This window comes from Nestor notabilis, unplaced genomic scaffold, assembly GCF_000696875.1.
Source record: "Nestor notabilis isolate BGI_N333 unplaced genomic scaffold, ASM69687v1 scaffold11954, whole genome shotgun sequence".
Classification (NCBI taxonomy): domain Eukaryota; kingdom Metazoa; phylum Chordata; class Aves; order Psittaciformes; family Psittacidae; genus Nestor; species Nestor notabilis.
Genome location: NW_009926975.1, coordinates 2911 through 22275, shown reverse-complemented (window position 1 = coordinate 22275; position 19365 = coordinate 2911). Strand labels below are relative to the sequence as shown.

General features: G+C 37.2%; 1 protein-coding gene across 1 annotated transcript; it reads left to right on the top strand.

Moving 5' to 3' along the window:
- Positions 1 to 671: 671 nt before the first annotated feature.
- LOC104405210 (glutamate dehydrogenase 1, mitochondrial) lies at positions 672 to 18875 on the top strand (the record flags this gene model as incomplete). The annotated part of the gene is made up of 12 exons (XM_010013846.1): positions 672 to 752; positions 1575 to 1630; positions 2513 to 2576; positions 4278 to 4372; positions 10175 to 10354; positions 11972 to 12109; positions 13229 to 13366; positions 13491 to 13571; positions 14420 to 14543; positions 15824 to 15915; positions 17863 to 17925; positions 18564 to 18875. Coding segments are annotated over 12 exons (1232 nt in total), but the record flags the coding sequence as incomplete, so codon positions are not given.
- Between the last annotated feature and the right edge of the window lie 490 nt (positions 18876 to 19365).

Below are 19365 nucleotides of genomic sequence, written 5' to 3'. Positions count from 1 at the left end.
TCAGCATGCACTTGCAGTTCTGCTGAATGGCTTGGGGCAGGGAATGCAGGTCTGGACTGGGTGGCCTGGTCACACAAGCTTGCTGCTAGGGTAGAGTTACTCAATCAAAATGTTTTGAACAAATTTGAATTAGGGGAGTGGGTTGATGCTTTCTGTTATGTGGCTGTGCGTGGCAGCTAGAGCCCTGAAGCTGCATATGGCTCGTAACTTGCATTACTCTAGTTTGCATTACTCTAGCAAATATCTTGATTTATAACCTGTACTGATAAGTTATGTTAAGGAACAAAGTTCATCTTGCATATACAGTGAATGAGGTCCAAAGCTAAAAATCTTATGGAATGTTGGTAAGCTTTATCAGCCTCTTCAAAACTGTACTTCTAGTTACCTACCAGCTTGTCTCATCTTCATTGCAAGGAATACTCACTTTCTTCCAAGGTTAACTGCTGCTGTTAAACTACTTAATTGAGAACTACTAAAGTCTTGAATTTCTGCTAAGTAAAAGATATTTAAGTGGGAGAATGGAGAATTGTTCTTCAACTCTTAAAGCAAATAAGTGCATAAATTATGTACTTGTATGTTACAGGTGGCTGGTATAGAAGTAACCTTCTCAGTTTATAAATACCTATGAAGTTGTTCAGTGAATTCCTTTTTTTCTCATGTGTCTCTTGCAGGTATTCGTTATAGTTTGGATGTTAGTGTGGATGAAGTGAAAGCCTTAGCTTCTCTAATGACATACAAATGTGCTGTTGTTGGTAAGTAGTAATTTTTCAAGCAAGGATACAATCTTTAATTTCAATTAGTACTGATGTAATTTACATAAAAACATTCAAAGGCACTAGATCAGACACTGATCTGACTAAAATCTGTTACAAGATGGGAAAAGCATATAGTGACGAAAATAATAATGCATATTCCCTCTGCTGTTACTGTAGATACTTGAATAAAGTTGCATTTTCATTTGAAAAGTCCGAATTCTGCTAGCTACCCCCTCCTGTAAAAATGCTGCATCTTGAACTCAAATCAAAGTATGACAAACTTGGATTAGGAGGGGGCTAATTTTAGGGGAAACGGAGGCTGTAAAGGATTCAGGCAGAGAAGCTGTGGAGGGAGAATGATAAAATTCCTTTATGGGTTATAAAGAAGTGTATTTCATACATGACTGCTAACTTGTAGGGGAGTTTGGAGAGAATCTGCATATTATGTATAAGAAAACAAAATACTTTTTATTTATAAGGACACTCCACTTACAACTTCCAAAATAAAATTTTTGAGCTAAACCAGTACAATGTAAACTGTAGAACTTACTGTTTCTACAAATGCCAAGTACAAGAGCTTGAAGCGTAGGAAAATTAAATCATGAACTTCTGAGTTTCAAAGACCATTTTCAAGCTGCCCTTGAAAGATTTCCCATTTCTATAGGAATACTTAGATTACGTTATAGCTTAAACTTGTGAAGCCCTAAATGTGGCAAAACTAAATTCACTACTAAAAAATATAATTATTCACACAAATTACTCATGTGTTCTGCCTTTATTGTTGAAAAAGTAAAATAATTTTCCTTTGCATTCTTATAGATGTGCCATTTGGTGGGGCAAAGGCTGGTGTCAAGATCAATCCCAAGAACTACACAGTAAGCTTAATCATAGATAAAAATTCAGTTTTCTGCAGTACTGAAGCCAGCCAGTTAAAAAAGCTCTTCTAAGGGCATTATTGACCACTTAAAACTTCCTGCCTCTTCTGCCTCTGTAAAGGTGGAATTTAGCTTACGCATGCAATAGGTAGGAAAAGAATTTTTTAAAAGTCTGTGTTTCAGAGGTGGAATACTTCAATATTTAACTTAATCCTTTTCTTCCTTAGAGTCAGAAGAATACAACTAATTTAGAACCTGAACTTTTACTAGATTGCTACTCTTAATAAAGGCTTAAATTAAATTACTCTTAGAAAAAAAGTCAGTGTTTTTGTTTATTTTGACAAATAGTTTTATGCTTTATTAAACATTTCTATGCAGTGTTCTATATGAATAATAACTAACTTGGCTTATAAAAGGTTTACTGCAGGCTTGTCACCTTGCCCTAATTAAAATAACGTACAGAAAGAAATACTAGAATATGTAACAGATATTCTAAGCTCAAAACTGCTATAAGGATTTGTGCAAAGTTGTTCAACTGTAATTGTTACATAGCTGGCAGGCCAGCTACTGCTGTTGCTGGTTATAAATCTCTCTCATAGGATATCAGATTTGTTTGCTGGAAATCTCTGCTACAAGCACAGGTTGTTCCTGTAGCACACTCCTGACTTGTTGTGGATCAGAATGTATGGAAAGAAAGCTGAATGTGCCCTTGTGCTGCCTGAATACCAAGGATCTGTTAGGGAGTGGCATATAAATTACATTAATATATGAATCATTCTTTCTACTAAAAGAAAAAGGTGTCTGTTCACACTTGGGCATAAGTTCTAGCCAATATTCATAAACTAATTATTTCTTGTGCTATTTATTGCATTTTCTCTATAGGACAATGAATTGGAAAAGATCACAAGAAGGTTTACCATGGAGCTGGCAAAAAAGGGCTTTATTGGTATGTTGTGCAATTTTACTATTAAAATTTAGGAATCTGATTTATTGTGCATTGGCAGCACCCGCTAGATAGTGTCCTTAAACAACCATGTTTTTGAGAGCTGTAAGGAATTTGGGTATAGTACTTTCAGCAAAGAGCCACAAAGAATTGAGTCATTGCATCTTAGTGCATTTTAAGGGGGACTTAACATTTTTCTTGTGACTGTTCTGCTACGAAAAGCCACAAAAGCTGAGCTCCCAGGATCTGAAATGAATCACATTTCTCTTAGAGATGAGTTATAAAATAGTGACCAAGTCTGTTGCAATTTTAATCTCCGATACCACTCTTCACTGTTACTGCTTCCTGTAGTCTCAGTTGAGGCTTTAAGCAGATATCTGAGGAAACACAAGAAGGAAATAGAAGATCCACCCCAGAGAAAGTTGTTGATGGCTTCATCCATGGCAACCACAGGCTGCAAGGATAGGCAAAAAGCATAGGTGCCTGTTCTGACAACCTCAGCTTCTGTAATGTTAGTAGGTGTTTGATTCAGACTCTCAAACCACAGTTGTTTTGATAGCTTGCTGTCTGACATTGCTATCGGGAAGTATCCTCTAGAGAAAGCTGAATGTTACTAGCTCAACTTGTAGTTAAATGGAGGATTTTACCTAAAGGAGATCCTTATTCGAGTGAGTAAGAAGGCATGTAACTAGTTAAAGGTCTGTCATGTATTCCTGATGTCTAACTGCCCCTGGGAATATATATCCATTTATCTGCATTTCTTGCTCTTCAGTCAGAGTGTTTGTCATATGCTCTTCCAGCCAGAGTGTTTCTCATCTAAATTAAGCTTCTGTATAAACACACTTATTGATGTTACATGTGACTAGGGTAATACTATATACTATGCCAGCTATAGTGATTGTTAGTTCAGTGACAATTAAAATGGTTTGACTAAATCTGTCTTCCCTTTTGGCTCTATGGTTTGTCAAAGCTTTCACAAACTGTTTAAAAAAACTTAAGAAAAAAAATTGGTAGAGGCAGAGTTGCACTTAAAATCTTGCTGAGCAAGTCCCTCTTATCTTAAATAGGTTGGGCCAATGCTATTTTTAGTTATTTAATAAAAACAGGCAGAATTTGTTATTTCAAGGGTTTATTTAATCAAGAAAGATGTAACTTCTCTTTCTTGAAGTGAGTGGTAAAATCAAATGCATGTGCTACAGTGCAACGACTAGGAACAGCCTATCTTCAATTTTAAACACAGGAATGAAAAGGAAATTCTAATTAAAAAGAAAAAACAAACAAAAAAAATCTCCACCAAACCAAAACCAAACAATCAATTGGAAAAAATAAAAACCCAATTAACATCATGATTTATAGAAATCATCACCTAGATAGTGCCCTTCTTGTTGTTACAGCAATGATTGTCAAAAAACCCATAAATGCTTTTGATGCATTACTTTACTGTGACTTTTTATTGACAAACTGACCTTCATTTTACTGAATGGCTTGTGTGAAAAGTTGGAAGTTTTGACAGGAGTGTAGAAATACACAATACAGCATCTAAGACTGAACTGAATCCAGAAGTATCTGTTGCTTGCATAATAAACTGAGGATAAAACAGGAAAACAGTTCTCTGCCAAGGTTTGCACAGTTCCCAGGGGAATAATGGTTGAAGATAACTATTCATGTTTGATCCTTAAAAGCTGTTTTCACTGTTGCCAACAGGACCTGGTGTTGATGTGCCTGCTCCTGATATGAGCACAGGGGAGAGAGAAATGTCCTGGATTGCTGACACCTATGCCAGTACCATAGGACACTATGTAAGTTTTGAGCAGAGGCTTTGAAGTAAAAGAGCTTTCTTGGTCTTTGCAGAAATCCTTGTATCTAGAAGTTTATTGCTGTGCTGCTTAACCATATAGTTTTATTTCATTATTTGGGTCTGAATGTATTCTATGGAACTGTAACAACTGAATTGGTATGAGGTAAGGAAACCTTAACTTACACAGGTAAGGAAAAATAGCTTTAATTTTAATGCTTTTATGTTAGGCTTAAGTTAAATTTGTCTGATGCAGTACTGATTGCAACTGTTCAGCAAAAAGAAAATACACTGTTTTTAAACATCTCACACGTAGTCTAAAATTGGTTTCTATTTCTACCATTTCCCTGTTTTTCATTAGTACTATAATTACTAATTTGACGTTATTAAACAATTAGCTCATAATAGTTGGTATAGTCTTAAAGTACTGAAATCTTTCAGTTTCAGACTTTGAATTTACAAATGTTATTAAATAAATGCTTGTGGTTTTATGCATTCAAGAGACCATGTAAAGTAATTTAACACTATTGGTATAACCTGTAAAAATATTCAAGTTCTCTGGGGTCCCCTAAAAGTAACAAGTAATTAGTGTATATTTCAGCAAATTCTCCAAAATGTATAGCAAAAGGACATCCATATAGCAATAGAAAAAATAAAGTTTGGGATTTCTTTAATATTTTTTAATTATAGCCTTTAATTGAGCCTTTGTCTTATATTGCTGGGGTTATTTGTCAAGCCACTCTTCATAATATTTGAGAAGTCATCGCAGTCAGGTGAGGCCCCTGGTGACTGGAAATAGGGCAATGTCACGCTTCTTTTTTAAAAGAGGAAGAAAGGAGGACCCTGAGAACTCCTGACCTCTCAGCCTCACCTCTGGCTGGGAAGATCATGGAACAGATCCTTCTAGGAGCTATGCTAGGTCACATGGAGGACAGGGAGGTGATTCGAGACAGCCAGCACAACTTCACCAAGGGCAGGTGCTGCCCGGCCAACCTAGTGGCCTTCTATGATGGAGTTAGTACATCAGTGGACAAAGGAAGGCTGTGGATGTTGGTTACCTGGGCTTCTGTAAAGCCTGTGACACAGTCCCCCACAACATCCTTCTCTCTAAATTGGAGAGAGATGGATTTGATGGGTGGACTGTTCAGTAGGTAAGGAATTGGCTGCATGGTTGCATCCAGAGGGTAGTGGTCAGTGGCTCAATGTCTAGATGGAGATCAGTGACAAGTGGCATCCTTCAGGGGTCTGTATTGGCACCAGTACTGTTTAATATCTTCATCAGCGACATAAACAGTGGGATTGAATGTGCTGTCAGCAAGTCTGTACATCACACCAAGCTGAGTGGTGCAGTTTATACACCCAAGGGCTTGGAAGCTATCAAAAGGGACTTGGACTCGAGAGGTGGGCCTGTGCAAATCTCATGAGGTTCAACAAGGCCAAGCACATAGTCCTGCACCTGGGTCAGGGCAACCCCTGGTATCAATAGAGGCTGGGGGATGAAGGGCTCAAGAGTATCCCTGAGACAAAGAACTTGGAGGTACTGGTGGATGAAAGATTGGACATGAGCCAGCAATGTGTGCTTGCAGCCTAGAAGGCCAGTTGTATCTTGGGCTGCATGAAAAGGACCATGGCCAGCAGGTCAAGTGAGGTGGTTCTGGCCCTCTACTCAGCTCTGGAGCCCTCAATACAGAAAAGACATGGACCTGTTGGAGAAGGTCCAGAGGAGGGCCACAAAAATGATGAGAGGGATGGAACACCTCTCCTATGAGGAGAGGCTGCAAGAGTTGGGGTTGGTCAGCCTGGAGAAGAGAAGGCTCTGGGAAGACATTATTGCAGCCTTCCAGTTCTTAGAAGGGGCCTATAAGAAAGATGGGGAAAGACCTTTTAGCAGGGCCTGTTGTGATGGGATGAGGGGTGATGGTCTTAAAGTGAAAGAGGGGAGATTAACGCTGGATGTGAGGAAGAAATTTTTAACAATGAGGGTGGTGAAACACTGGAACAGCTTGTCCAGAGAGGTGGTGGATGTGCCACCTCTGGAGACATTCAAGGCCAGGCTGGATGTGGTTCTGGGGGGATTGGACTAGATGAGCTTTGAAGGCCCCTTCCAACCCAAACTATTCTGTGATACTTGTACCTGTTTTGACTGCACCAAAAATATGACTGTTGACAAAACACTTTGTTGTGTACTTTTGACAGGTTGCATGAAAGAAAAATGTATTATGAACAGCTTATTTCTTAAGGGTCTACTGCCTATGCTACCCAAACTTTCTAGTTTCTCTTTCAGATAGTGTGAGCTATCCCAGCTCCTTTTAACTTTTTGTTTTACTTTCTGCAATCCCTTCCAACAGTTCCTCAGGAAAAACAGGGTGCACGCCCCTGGTAATAAGGCAGTACAGCCACCCAAGATGTATTTCTCTCTGGCATGTCTGTTGAAGATGTGCCTGGCTTTCCCAAGACAGTCACTTGGAAAAATACTTGTCTTGTGTTGTCTAATGCCTTATAACAATAGGAGAATGGGATAGCACTGGTTATTCTAGATCTGAAATACAGTCTAAGGTATCTCATGGGGTGAGGGAGAAAGAAATGCTTGAAGGATAGGTTGCAGCATGCTGATTAGTTGAGTTAAATTACTTTTACACAGAGCTGTCTTTTAAATAGGGATATTGCTATAAAACGTTATTTTCTCTTATTCACATACATAAATAGTATATTTCAAACATTAAACTTGATAAAAAGCCAAAATAATGACTTCAACACACAGAATGGCAGCTTGCTCCCTCAGTCATAACTTAAAATTCCAACATGTAAGAAAACTACTGCCTCAAAGCATATTGAGTTTTAACACTTAACTCACTGCACTAAAATGCATGTTTCACTGTGATACAGCTGCACTGTTATACTACAGCTGACATAGAGGGCTCACAGCACGTGACCTGCTTTAACGTTTGCTGTATACGTTAATAGTTCACATACAGTTTTATACAGAAACTGCAGGTTTTTTAATGGGTGGAAAACTAAACACTGATACAGGGGAAGATTTTTTTAAATCTTCTTAGATTTATTCTTTCCACTTTGCCATCTCAGCTTGTTGTGTAGTCCCACATATGCACATACTTCAGTGACAAAAGAAAACAAACCAACAACTACTGAGGATAAATATACAATTTGAATTACGCCACAACAGTTTCTTATAATCCTAGACTATCTCTGCATGGCAGTAACTTATTCTTGAAGACAAAAAAACCACCAACAAAACAACACTCCCCTCCAAAAAAACCCCAACACTCCAAGAGGATTTAGGTACATGTTTTTGAAAAGTTAAAGAATTGAAATAAGGAAAAAAAATCTGTTTACTTAATTTTGTTGGTTTGTTGTTTGTACATGGAAGAGAGAATAGTAGCCATAGTGGAACTTTTGAACTACTGTGATACAGAGAAGGAAGGTGAGAACTCTGACAAGGGGAGTAATCTATCAAAACCTTTTTGTAGAGGAAGATGTTCCAGATAACTATCTGGTTGAGACACCAAGAACAAAACTAAAAGTTATTAAAGAATACTAAATATATGAAAGTGACCATGGGGAAAGAAGGGAAGGGACTGAAGAGCAGAAAATGACCGTGGAACAAAAGCAGAACTAACTGTAATTCAGGAAACAGATGGAAGCTGTGCAAGGGACTACATTCAGTGGAATGGAAAGATAGCTCTTCAGTGAAAGGGATCTGAGAAATCTACAGACCTGGTGAATCAGTGTGGTTAAACACAGATGTGTTCAGGGAGCTTGAAGTGGAAAGAAAAAGTCAAATAACAGATATGAACAGATAGAGGAGGTCTGCTTGAAACCTCACATACAGATCCAGGAAGCTGGAGAGACAAGGAGAGTATTACTGCAGGGTGAAAAGAAGTTAACAAACAGTCAAAAGTTCGGTGTTTTAATTTTGCCAACTGAGTTCTAATATAGAAGTCTTTAATGCCAGCCATGAGCCATTTTACAAGCTTCTCATTAAAAGCCACAGTCTTTCTTTTTGGCCCAAGATGTGTTAAACACCTTTTGATTGACTTAATACCACAATTTTTAGGACTTTGACATTGACTGTGGTTCATAGATGTGACTTTAAGAAGACCCAGACCTGCCCTCGCCTCATGCTCTATTTCCTTGCCAAACCATGCAAGTCTTTAATAACTACCATGTTAACTATTCCAGAAAATCCACCTTAAGTTGCTGGATCACTGAATTATATATAGGTAAAGTTTTTGATTAAATTCATGCTTTCCACTCTTTCATACTTCCTGACACATCCAACTGACTTCTGGGCCATGTGAAAGGACTTTTAATAAATACATTCTTATGTATGGTGGGAGGCTGTATTTCTTCAAGTATTTATAAAAGATACTTCCTCCTTTGTGAGTGCATGAAGGCTAGAATGCAGTTTAAGTCTGAAACAGAATGAAAACCTAGAAATACATCAAAACACCAAGCCAAGTTGTTCCTAGCAGAACACTACCTCAGGTATTGTTTACAGTTGATACGCCACCAGAGGGAGCATACAGCTTAATGGGAGCAATGCAGCCATATTTTGGGAAACTGAATTAGGAATTTTATGTGAAGCCCAGCATCATTTTTATTGTTTTTAAAGAGGGGTTATCTTTGCCTTTATATGTGAACTCACTGTCGTTTTCAAACAATAAATAGTTTTTATTTCCATTACGCCTCTAAGTATCTCTTGTCATTCTGCCTCCACTTACTTTTGTCTGCTCATTTCCTTCCTCTCACCAAGCGTCTTGCACTCATGCCACAGGCATGCAAATGCATTTGGCATAAGTGATGGAGAGGAGGGAGCCTCCCAGTGAATATGCGGTTGGTGGAACAGAAACCCATCCGGCTGCTGGCAGACTCATTTCAGTGGATTCTCTTTCATCCTTACTCTTTTACTTGAATTGGTGGCCAAGCCACTGTGTGACTGTGCTCCCAGGGTGTGGGAGCATGGGAACCAGTGGTGACAGAAGAGGAAGGCCCAAATAGTGTCTAGTTTGGAAATAGTTTTTCAAGTTACTAATTTCAATTTGAAAAATTAGCACTGGTTTTAAATAGCCTATTTTATCTTGGCTAGCTGTCTAGCATATGGAAAATTTAATTTTATTAGCACTAAATTAAATGATAGAGGCTTGATTATATGTCACTTTCTGAATAAAAGTTGCTAATACTTCTCTAACTTTTCCTTATGACCCTTGTATTGTAGATTTTCCTCTGACATCAAACATCCCTGAATTCTGACAACAGGATGTTATTAGGCCAGTATTGTTGTTTCAAAATAACTGAATTTGGTATAAAGGAACACTAGGCACTTTAAAGATGATTAAAACAGTCGAAGGATATGTCTGAGCACTTTAAAAGATTAAAATATCAAGAAAAATGATGAAAATTATGCCTGTAATAGGAGCTAATTTTGAGAAACATACCCGAAAAGCTTTTTGATTTGTCAAAAGTCTGCTCATTGCTAACAGTACAACATAGGTATCACCATAATTAACTAACTACAGGCTGAAGTGAACATATACACTTTAATACAATGAAAAATTACAGAACATATCCAATACTGCATTATGCAACTTTCCTGACAGCTACTAGAGTACTTCTGAGGTGTTCAAAGCGAGGAAGGAAATAATCTTTACAAACTAAATGTGTATAGACTATAACATGTTCTGACTCATGATTCCTGTTTTTCCTTATCTCTAAGGTGTACAAAACTTCTAGTCGTAGTTGTTTTTTGATTAATTCCACAGCTCACAAGTCCTTCACTGTTTTACAGGATATTAATGCACATGCATGTGTAACTGGTAAACCCATCAGCCAGGGTGGGATCCATGGACGAATATCCGCAACTGGTCGTGGTCTCTTCCATGGAATTGAAAACTTCATCAATGAAGCATCATATATGAGTATATTAGGAATGACTCCTGGATTTGGAGATAAAACATTTGCTGTTCAGGTAACTTTTTTCCTCAACTGTTGGGAAAAATTAGTAAACAAACTTCCAGTAGAGCTGCTTTTAAAAAGGGCTGTAGGAGTAATTCCTGTTAAGGTTTTACAACTTCCAAGTTAACCTTTACTCTCAAACTTTAAAAACACTTTTCAAGCAACACAGGTGCCCTTTATTTTGGACTGTGTTTAAAAAAACCAAACTTTTGATTGCAGTCTACAGGCACAAAGCCCAAATCTTCAGTCTTTATAGGCTACAAAGAACAAAGTGTAATACTGTTACAGGAGCTCTTTAAACTAAGGCACACATTTTAATGAGCTGTGACACTGTTTCTGCCTATATGCAATTTGTTGCACTGTTTTGTAATAAAGCATTTTAGGGAGAGAAGGAATTGGGGGTTATGGTTTTTGTTCCAGTATGGGATGAGCAGTTGGAAAAGTAGAAACCAATATCTTACCCTAAGACATAAGTCTTTGGTGTTCATAAGACCTCAGGATTTATGTATTGAATTTTGGAGGGATTTGGTGTTCAGTAGCATGCATTATCATCCTTAAAATTTCAAAGAAATAACTTTTTCTTTTCAGCTTCAAGCAGCATGTTAAATGGAGGATTTGAGAGATTGCTTTTTGTTTTTCAATGCACTGTTGGTTAGAAATAGTAGAGTAATTGTAACCTCTAAGTTGTCTTCTAGTTAACCAGTGGGCTGAAACATCTTTGCCCTGCACAGACCCATCAGCACACTCATCTCCCTGCACTTTGGCATTTTCATGCCTGACAGAGGGTTAACCAACAGGCACTTAAAGCATAACTTAGACGGAAAGCATGGCCATAAGAGCAGATAAATATAATTGGAGCTATGTTATACAGGAAGCTAATATTCAGCTTTTTTCCAGCATAGCATCTTACTAAAAACTTTTTACATGGATGATGTGACTTTTTGGTCTGCCACCTGTGTTCCTTTATTTTCAGAATGTTGAATAATGGTCTGGAATTAGGTTTTCTACACCTGTCAAGATGTAAAACCTGCTAATGAAATGCAAGGTTATCTGAATTTAAATTCAGGAAACGTATTAGAAATGTATTAGAAATTACGTAGCTTCCTACTAGTTTGTATGTTTTAATGTGAAGAATTAATAATATTCTTGTTTAATGCTTTACATTGTGGGATGGTTTTACACTTACAAGCCTTCATTACCCAAATTAAATGAATGTTTAATATATTTCTTGGCCTGAAAACGTTAGTCAAGCCTTTGAATCATCATACAAAAATTTGTGAATCCTTCTGTAACAATGCTTGTTATAAAATACACATAATATTCTTATGTTAATAAACATCATAGTTTTGGCACTTTCATAGTAGCATTAGTGCTTCCTTTCTGTATTTCCAGTGTAAAAAACATAGCACAACTGTACATTGCTGGCTACAATGCAGAATTTCTACAGTGATATAAAGACTGGAATAGAATGCATGTAGATTTCTTCCACCTTTCTTACACACATCATCTGATGCCAAGATATGCCAATAGATGAAATATTTAAAACTATTCAAAGCTATATAAGCTTTAGCAGTAATATCCATTTTAGCTGAAGGGTTAACTAGTTTTTCCTTTCTCTTTCCACCTATAGGGATTTGGTAACGTGGGCTTGCATTCTATGAGATACTTGCATCGTTTTGGAGCAAAATGTGTTGCTGTTGGAGAGTTTAATGGTTCTATCTGGAATCCTGATGGGATTGACCCAAAGGAACTCGAAGATTACAAGTTGGTATGAAATTTAGCTGAGCAGAGTTTCATTTTTGTCAGCTTTGAAAGTACATAGGATGACTGTAGATGGATGTTAATTTGTGTTAAGTCATGCTGCAATTAGTACTTACAAAATGGCTTAGGAATGCTGGTTCTTTTGGCTTTCTCTTTATACCCAATATGAATGCCTGTGGGTATTTCCTTACTCTTTGACCTGACTCTCAGAAAAATGGCAAGGGCTTGCATGTGTACAGGCTAATTACTTTGGTTTCAGAATTGGAGTTCATAATTATTTTACCTTTCTTAGTACTAAAATAGGAAGGATGTCTGAAGGAACCAGAGCAAAAAGGTTCCTGAAGGATTCCTGACTGAGAATCACAAGCATATGGACATTTAAGACTTCAAAGTACACTTTTACTGCTTCTTACCTATTGATTGTTTCTGTAAAAATGAAAGCCTGTCTGGCAGTGTGACTTGGGACATGTAGTTTATAATGAAAACTGGATATGGTCTTTTTATTTCAGTTTCAAAGTGAAGCAGACTTGAGGGGACAGATCACAGGCACTAAAATGTTATCTTCTACTTAGTTTCTAAGGGGCTTATTTGATGTATCTTTTACGCAGGGAATATTTGATGTCTTTATCAACCCCTTTCTCAAAAGAATGGAAGATTCAGTCGCTAAACAAAGGCTATCATTGTAGTACTGAATTTTAAAATGGTACTTTTTGAATCTTACGTGGTGCATTTTAGCCTGCATGTAGCAGACACATAGGTCATTTCAGTTGTTTGGTAATTATTGTATTAGCCATGTATTTTAAGAGTTGAGGGACTTTTTTTTTTTTTTCTGTTTGTTTGCTTGTTTTGTTGGGAATTTTTGTTTTAAGTACTCCAGAGCCCAAATAGTTGTCAGTGTCTTTGGCCAGAGAGCAGTTATGCCTCAATCATGGGAACTTTGACTGTTATCCAAACTTTGTAGCTTGCTTTTTTTATGTATAATCTAAGTAAGGAAAGGAATTACTTCGTGTTGTCTTTCTAGTACTGTTGCTTCTCCCTTGTTTCAAAAATGAAAGTTAAAAGAAGGGAAGGAAGGCAAATGAGTACACACACACTAAAACCACTCTGGTTTGTTTTCTTCAAACAGCAACACGGGACAATCATGGGCTTCCCTAAAGCACAGACACTTGAGGGCAGTATTCTGGAAATAGACTGTGACATTCTTATCCCTGCTGCCAGCGAGAAGCAGTTGACTAAGGCCAATGCTCACAAGGTTAAAGCAAAAGTAAGTTGGAGAGTTCGAATGCAAATGAAAAATAGAGAAGGCCTGATAAATACTGCTATTAAATAATTAGCATGGTCAAAACCAAACATACACCTCTGAGTTACTCTGCTGTTATTTCTTTCAGATTATTGCTGAAGGTGCCAATGGGCCTACGACTCCTGAAGCTGACAAAATCTTCTTGGAGCGGAATATCATGGTTATCCCTGTAAGATTCTATTCCGACCTTTGATTTTCATTACAAGGGTAACATTTCTGTGAACTGAAGTTGCTGTTTATTGAAGGCTTTTCTTAATAGTCATTCATTCTCTTAGAGTGGTTTTTTACAACTGATGTCTAGGAAATGAGTATCAGTGTTGCTTAAGATTGCTACTAATTACTTAAAGATCTTACTGCAACTGTAAATGACCAAAGATAACTATTGCAGGAAGTCTGCATATTCAGAAGAGAGAGCAATCCACAACTAGTTCTTAAATCTGTCATCTTGCATTTTGGAGTATTAGCTGACATTTGATCAGCTAGTCCACCAAACAAAGGGAGAAGGCAGAGTAAAAACGCTGGCCAATTTGTTTGTAAACACCGCGTCTCTGGGTGATACTCTGCCAGAAGTGTGTACTGTAGATTGTGCAGAGTAAATGTTACCTATAGTAATAATTTGAAAGAATAAGACCTATTCAGGTATAATGATAATATTTTCCCAGAGAAAGTGTGTCCTGATCAAGTGATATTACTAGGAAGAGTGGCTGATCTTCAGCTTTTACTCACTGACATGGTGTAAGAATGCCCTAATTTTCTTGATTAAAAATTTGTATTAACATAAAAGCAAGCAGTCAGTCAAGCACACCTGAACTTTGTGTTCTAAAGTCAAGTCTAAAGTAGAAGTAATCCCTGGACTGCAGAAGAAGATAAGTGTAGTAATGTAAAAGTAGCAACTGGATTGTCTTCTGTACTGCAGTTTAAGCTAATACTTTGTACATAATACTTCTGTTTGCTTTTGCTTAACACAATAAAGCTGTCACATGGTCACAATTGAAGATATTTACTGTTTCTCTGCAGGATCTTTATCTGAACGCTGGGGGTGTAACAGTATCCTATTTTGAATGGCTGAAAAACTTGAACCACGTCAGTTATGGCCGCTTGACTTTTAAATACGAAAGGGATTCAAACTACCACTTGCTCAGTAAGTCCCGAGTTCTGCTTTAACTCACTGTTTAGTTAATAGATTGGACTAGCGAACACCAAATGTGGGAGAAAGGAATACAGAACTATTTTGATTTCACTGCAGTTTCTCACAAATCTATTATTGCTGCATACTGAAGGGGAAGAAAGATTTCATAGGTTAACTGACTTACAACTCTAACAACTTAAGTTAAATGCATGTTTTTTTCAGTTATCTTTTAATCGTAATGTTTTCCTCAGTTATTTGAAAATACTGAACTCAGGCTACTTATGTGAAGTATTTATTACTTCTTACTGGATGTCTTTGAGCTGTACACTTGGTGTTTCAGAAGTATTCAAAGTTTGAGTGGGTAACATTGTTCTGCATGTATGACAATAGAGGATTTCTATAAATTGCAATAATGTAATTGGTACAGGCACTGTAAAAATCTGCTTGTGGCCTACAGCTCCACTTAAGGTCATTCAGTGCTTCCCAGTTTCTGGGCCAGAATACTGATTACATGGCTAAAGGGAGCTTAATGGAGACGAACTGCAGGATATAGCTCCCTTTCAAACAATATTCTGTAGAAAATATGTGAGAGTCGTGGAATACTGGACTTGAAAAAAACATACGTCTGAATATTTTTTAATATAACCTTTTCTCATAAATGATACCTTTCAGGGTGTTTCTAAAGCAGTTGAGGGTTATGATAATTTCCATTTAAAATCACTTTCTTAACTTCAGGATTGTGTCATCTGAAATACTCTGATGTTGTTTAGGAAACCATACTAATTAAATTTCATGAATTAAAATGAAATAAATACCAAGTCAAAATACCAAAGCACACCCCGAGGAAAAAACCTAAAATTGCACTTGGGCTTTTTTCTTAGCAAGTAGTGTGTGTATGCAGATTGCAATAGGATATAATTGATGGATCTGTAACTCCAAGAAATATTTTGTCTAATGCTATCTATCAAATTAGAAAAGTTAATCCAGATTGCTCTATCAGCTTTATAAGGTTAGCAAAGTGGGGTCAGTAAATCCACAGTTGTTTGCCATGTGACTATACTATAGCAATAATACTACAAATATTGGAGTCATTCAGTTACAGAAAGAAAAATCAGCATCTTTCCTTTTTCTTAGAAAACAAAAAGATGACTCCCTTTGCCCCCAGTCCCTGTGGTCTGCATTTCATGCCATCGAATGCTGAAAGTCCTGGGGTCAGCTTTTTTATTAGGAAGCACATTCCTTTCCTTGTCAGTTAACTTGCCTCTGCTTTTTTTTTTTTTTTTTCTTTCTAGTGTCTGTTCAGGAAAGCTTGGAAAGAAAATTCGGGAAACATGGTGGAACTATTCCAGTTGTGCCTACAGCAGAATTCCAAGATAGGATATCAGTAAGTAATAGCTGCTTGGTTTTTTTGTTGTTGTAGATGTATTCTGATATTATAACTGTAATTAAATTTTACCATTACTTTTATTACCATTTACCTCCATTTACCATAGACACCATGGAGGTTTTTTTTCCCTAAGCAAGGCATTAGTACATAGTAAGCCTGATGACAAAACAAGGAATAATGGAAGTAAGCTGTTTTTTCTTTCTTCTACTTGAGCCCATGCAAAGTAGTCAGAAATACTGCCTCAAACATTACCCGAATTTGTTTGGAGATCTTGTTGATATAGTTTACCTAGATTTCCAACCAACTTTCAGTCCCACACACAGACAATTTAATACACTGTTTCTGTAACTCCAGGATAGTACAGGTAAGAGCTGGGTGGGAAATTGTAAAATGTTCCTTTAAGACTGAATTAATGGACATAGAAATGTCAGCTGAAATTCACTGTTATCTAATGTGTAGCATTGTTATCTAATGGGGGGGAAATTTTCATATAAAATGTTGGGTTGTGAGCTCATCTAGAGGTAATGATAAAATACAAGCTTAGAAATCCATAGCGATCAAAAAGCAAAACCAGCATTAGGAATGGTTCTGAAGGGAAAAGAATATGCTGACTAATGATGCCACAATATAAATCCAGAGCGTGTCTGCCTTGTGAATACTGCATGCAGGTTAAGCCTCTGTACCTTCAAATGTTGTAGGTGTGGAAGAAGTTCAGAGCAAGATCACAGAATGATCAAAGATACAGAAGCTGCTCATACATGGAAAAATGAACTAACCTAGGTCCTATTGGCTGGAAGTAGTCTTAGGGTGGGGACAGTAATCTATAGAATGAGTGATGTGAAAATAGATGGGTAGGGGTAGATTGTTCATTGTAAGGAATGATGAACAAGAATGAGATGTGTTCAAACAAAGCCAGCAGAGTGAGGTGCAGAATGAAGGACAGGGGATGGTTCCTAGCACAGAAGACAGTTAAGATGCGCAATACTCTGTCAAGGGATATGTGACAACTAAAAGGTTCCGTAGGTTTGGTTCTTTAAACACAAGTTCAGGAGATGGGACAGATGATTGGGGGAAAAATTTAAAAAAAAAAAAAAAAACAACTGAGTTATGAAAAACATTAACCCATGTTTTCTCAGGAAGAAATTGGGGTAAGTGCATGTAAATTTGGACCACTGTTACATGATAGAAATGGACTTTAGCCTGACCCAGTATGATGTTTTCATAAATGCTAGGCTAAACAAACAGCATGGTAGATAGGTTCTGTGGCTTAAAGCAGTGGCTGTGATCTCTTAAGCACAAGCCATAAAAACTGGCCTAGTAATTTCTACATCCAGTCCAAATTGGTATTTGAGGGAAAGTGTATATTTTGTGAAGCCAGGTCTCAAATTATGATAAATTACAGCAGTTGGCATGATGGAACATTTAGACTGATAGTCATCCTAATACAGATTATCTTCAATTATTTATTGTTCTGTGTTTTTACATTTTAATGGGAACATAGCTATCCTGGAGTTGCTCAGGACTAATACAATGTTGAGTATATTAACTGGGGATCCATGCACTTCCTAAAATCTGTCTGTCTTCAAAACAATTGCAAGCAGCTTCTATAGATTGACTCTTGGAAGCTTCTTCGTTTAACTCTTACTGTGTGTTCTGATGGCTGAAAACAGTAGTTATAACATCAATAAAAAATGCTAGCATTATGGATCTAGAAGCTAGGCATACAAAAGTCTTCAGTGCTTACGTGTGAGGTTTTAGAATTGAATTGACCGTAATTAGCTCTTCAAGTAACACAGTAAAGGCAATTCTTACACCAGTCATTAGAAGAATATGAGCAAGCAAGCTTCAGTAATTATGGGAATCCAACACATCATTGTCCCTAATACACAATTAGTGCCTTTTATGTTTTGGATTAAACTCCAATTTTCTTCTCTGTTGTTGTAGGGTGCATCCGAGAAAGACATTGTCCACTCTGGGTTGGCTTATACAATGGAGCGTTCTGCCCGGGTAAATATTGCATTAGTAAATATACTTATAGGAAAAAGAACTTACATGACTTTGCATAAGTTTTTGAATGGATTGTACAGAATTTTTTTGCAAGTGAAGGAGTAAATAGTTCATGATAATGGAAGACACTATGAATAAGAGGTAGAGGGATTTCTGCTCTGTGCTGGGATGGTCAAGTTTATCTGGATATATTAGATATTAGAGACTAATACATGAAATCATGAAGTATTTTCTAGTAGAAGCTGTAGTAATTAGAAACTTTTTCATTGTTGTTCTCTTGTACCTGCCTAAGCACACCTAAGACTGCTTTACTTTACCATTAGCAGTTTTAGATTAATCTCTTTATGCAGTATTTTGAATTAGTGAGACAAAGACTGCTGTTTCTCCCTGTATCTGAGGTACATGTGGATCCAAGACCTGAAAAGGTGCAAGGTAGTAATCTGGGAAAGATCTTCTTCCCTTTCATATCTCAGTTGTAAGGGGAATCAAGAAATTTTAAAATTGATCCACAAAGGGTCAGAGCTCTCATACCAATCTAGCAGCTCCTTATACTCATAACTTGGATCCACCAAAGCAAAGTCTAGTTTAGTTCCTATGGAGAAACTTGCAGAAATCACACTTAACCTTTTCTGTTTCAGCAAATCATGCGTACTGCCATGAAGTACAACCTGGGTCTGGACTTGAGAACAGCTGCCTATGTCAATGCAATTGAGAAAGTCTTCAAAGTGTACAATGAGGCTGGCCTGACTTTTACATAAATAAGCCATTACCGCTCCTTGTTGTATCCCATCCCTCTTGCTGTTAATGTACCCTCTTCTTGAGAAAGCTTATCACAAGTTTACATGTAACCACAAAATTTTCTTTTCTTCTCACATTATAGTGGATTCTATTCTCAATTAGTTTCAGTCCAGACTAGTCTTTTTTACAATAAAAATCCATGGATTAGGAAATTGTATACAAGTATGTATCTGAAGATAACAGCTCATCTGCACTTGTGGGGGCCATTCTGGGTATTTCACCTACAAAACAAAATGGTACATTTCATGTATGAAAGAGTGGTCTTGTCACCTGAACCACTTCTCAGACTTCAGATCAGATACTGTACTAGATGAGCACTTAGCTCATTATTACTTCATGCACTTTTGTTTAAAGATGTAATTTTGGCTTTGGCACTTTCAGTAAGGCCTTGTATGATCAATGCTGTGGCATTGTCAAAGGAAGAATAGGCCTCTAGCAGGGATTAACTTTGATAGGAGTCTAATTTTTATTTGTAGTAAAGCTTCAGGCCTGATTCTCTTTAGGCAATGTATTTTCTTTAACTGTGCTGCTGTTATAGGACTGCCTTTTATTGCTTGTTCAAACTAGCTTGACTATCACCATGAAGTATGTAGAGGTGACAGACTAATATTTTTTATAAACTGAAACTATCGAGCAACTTTA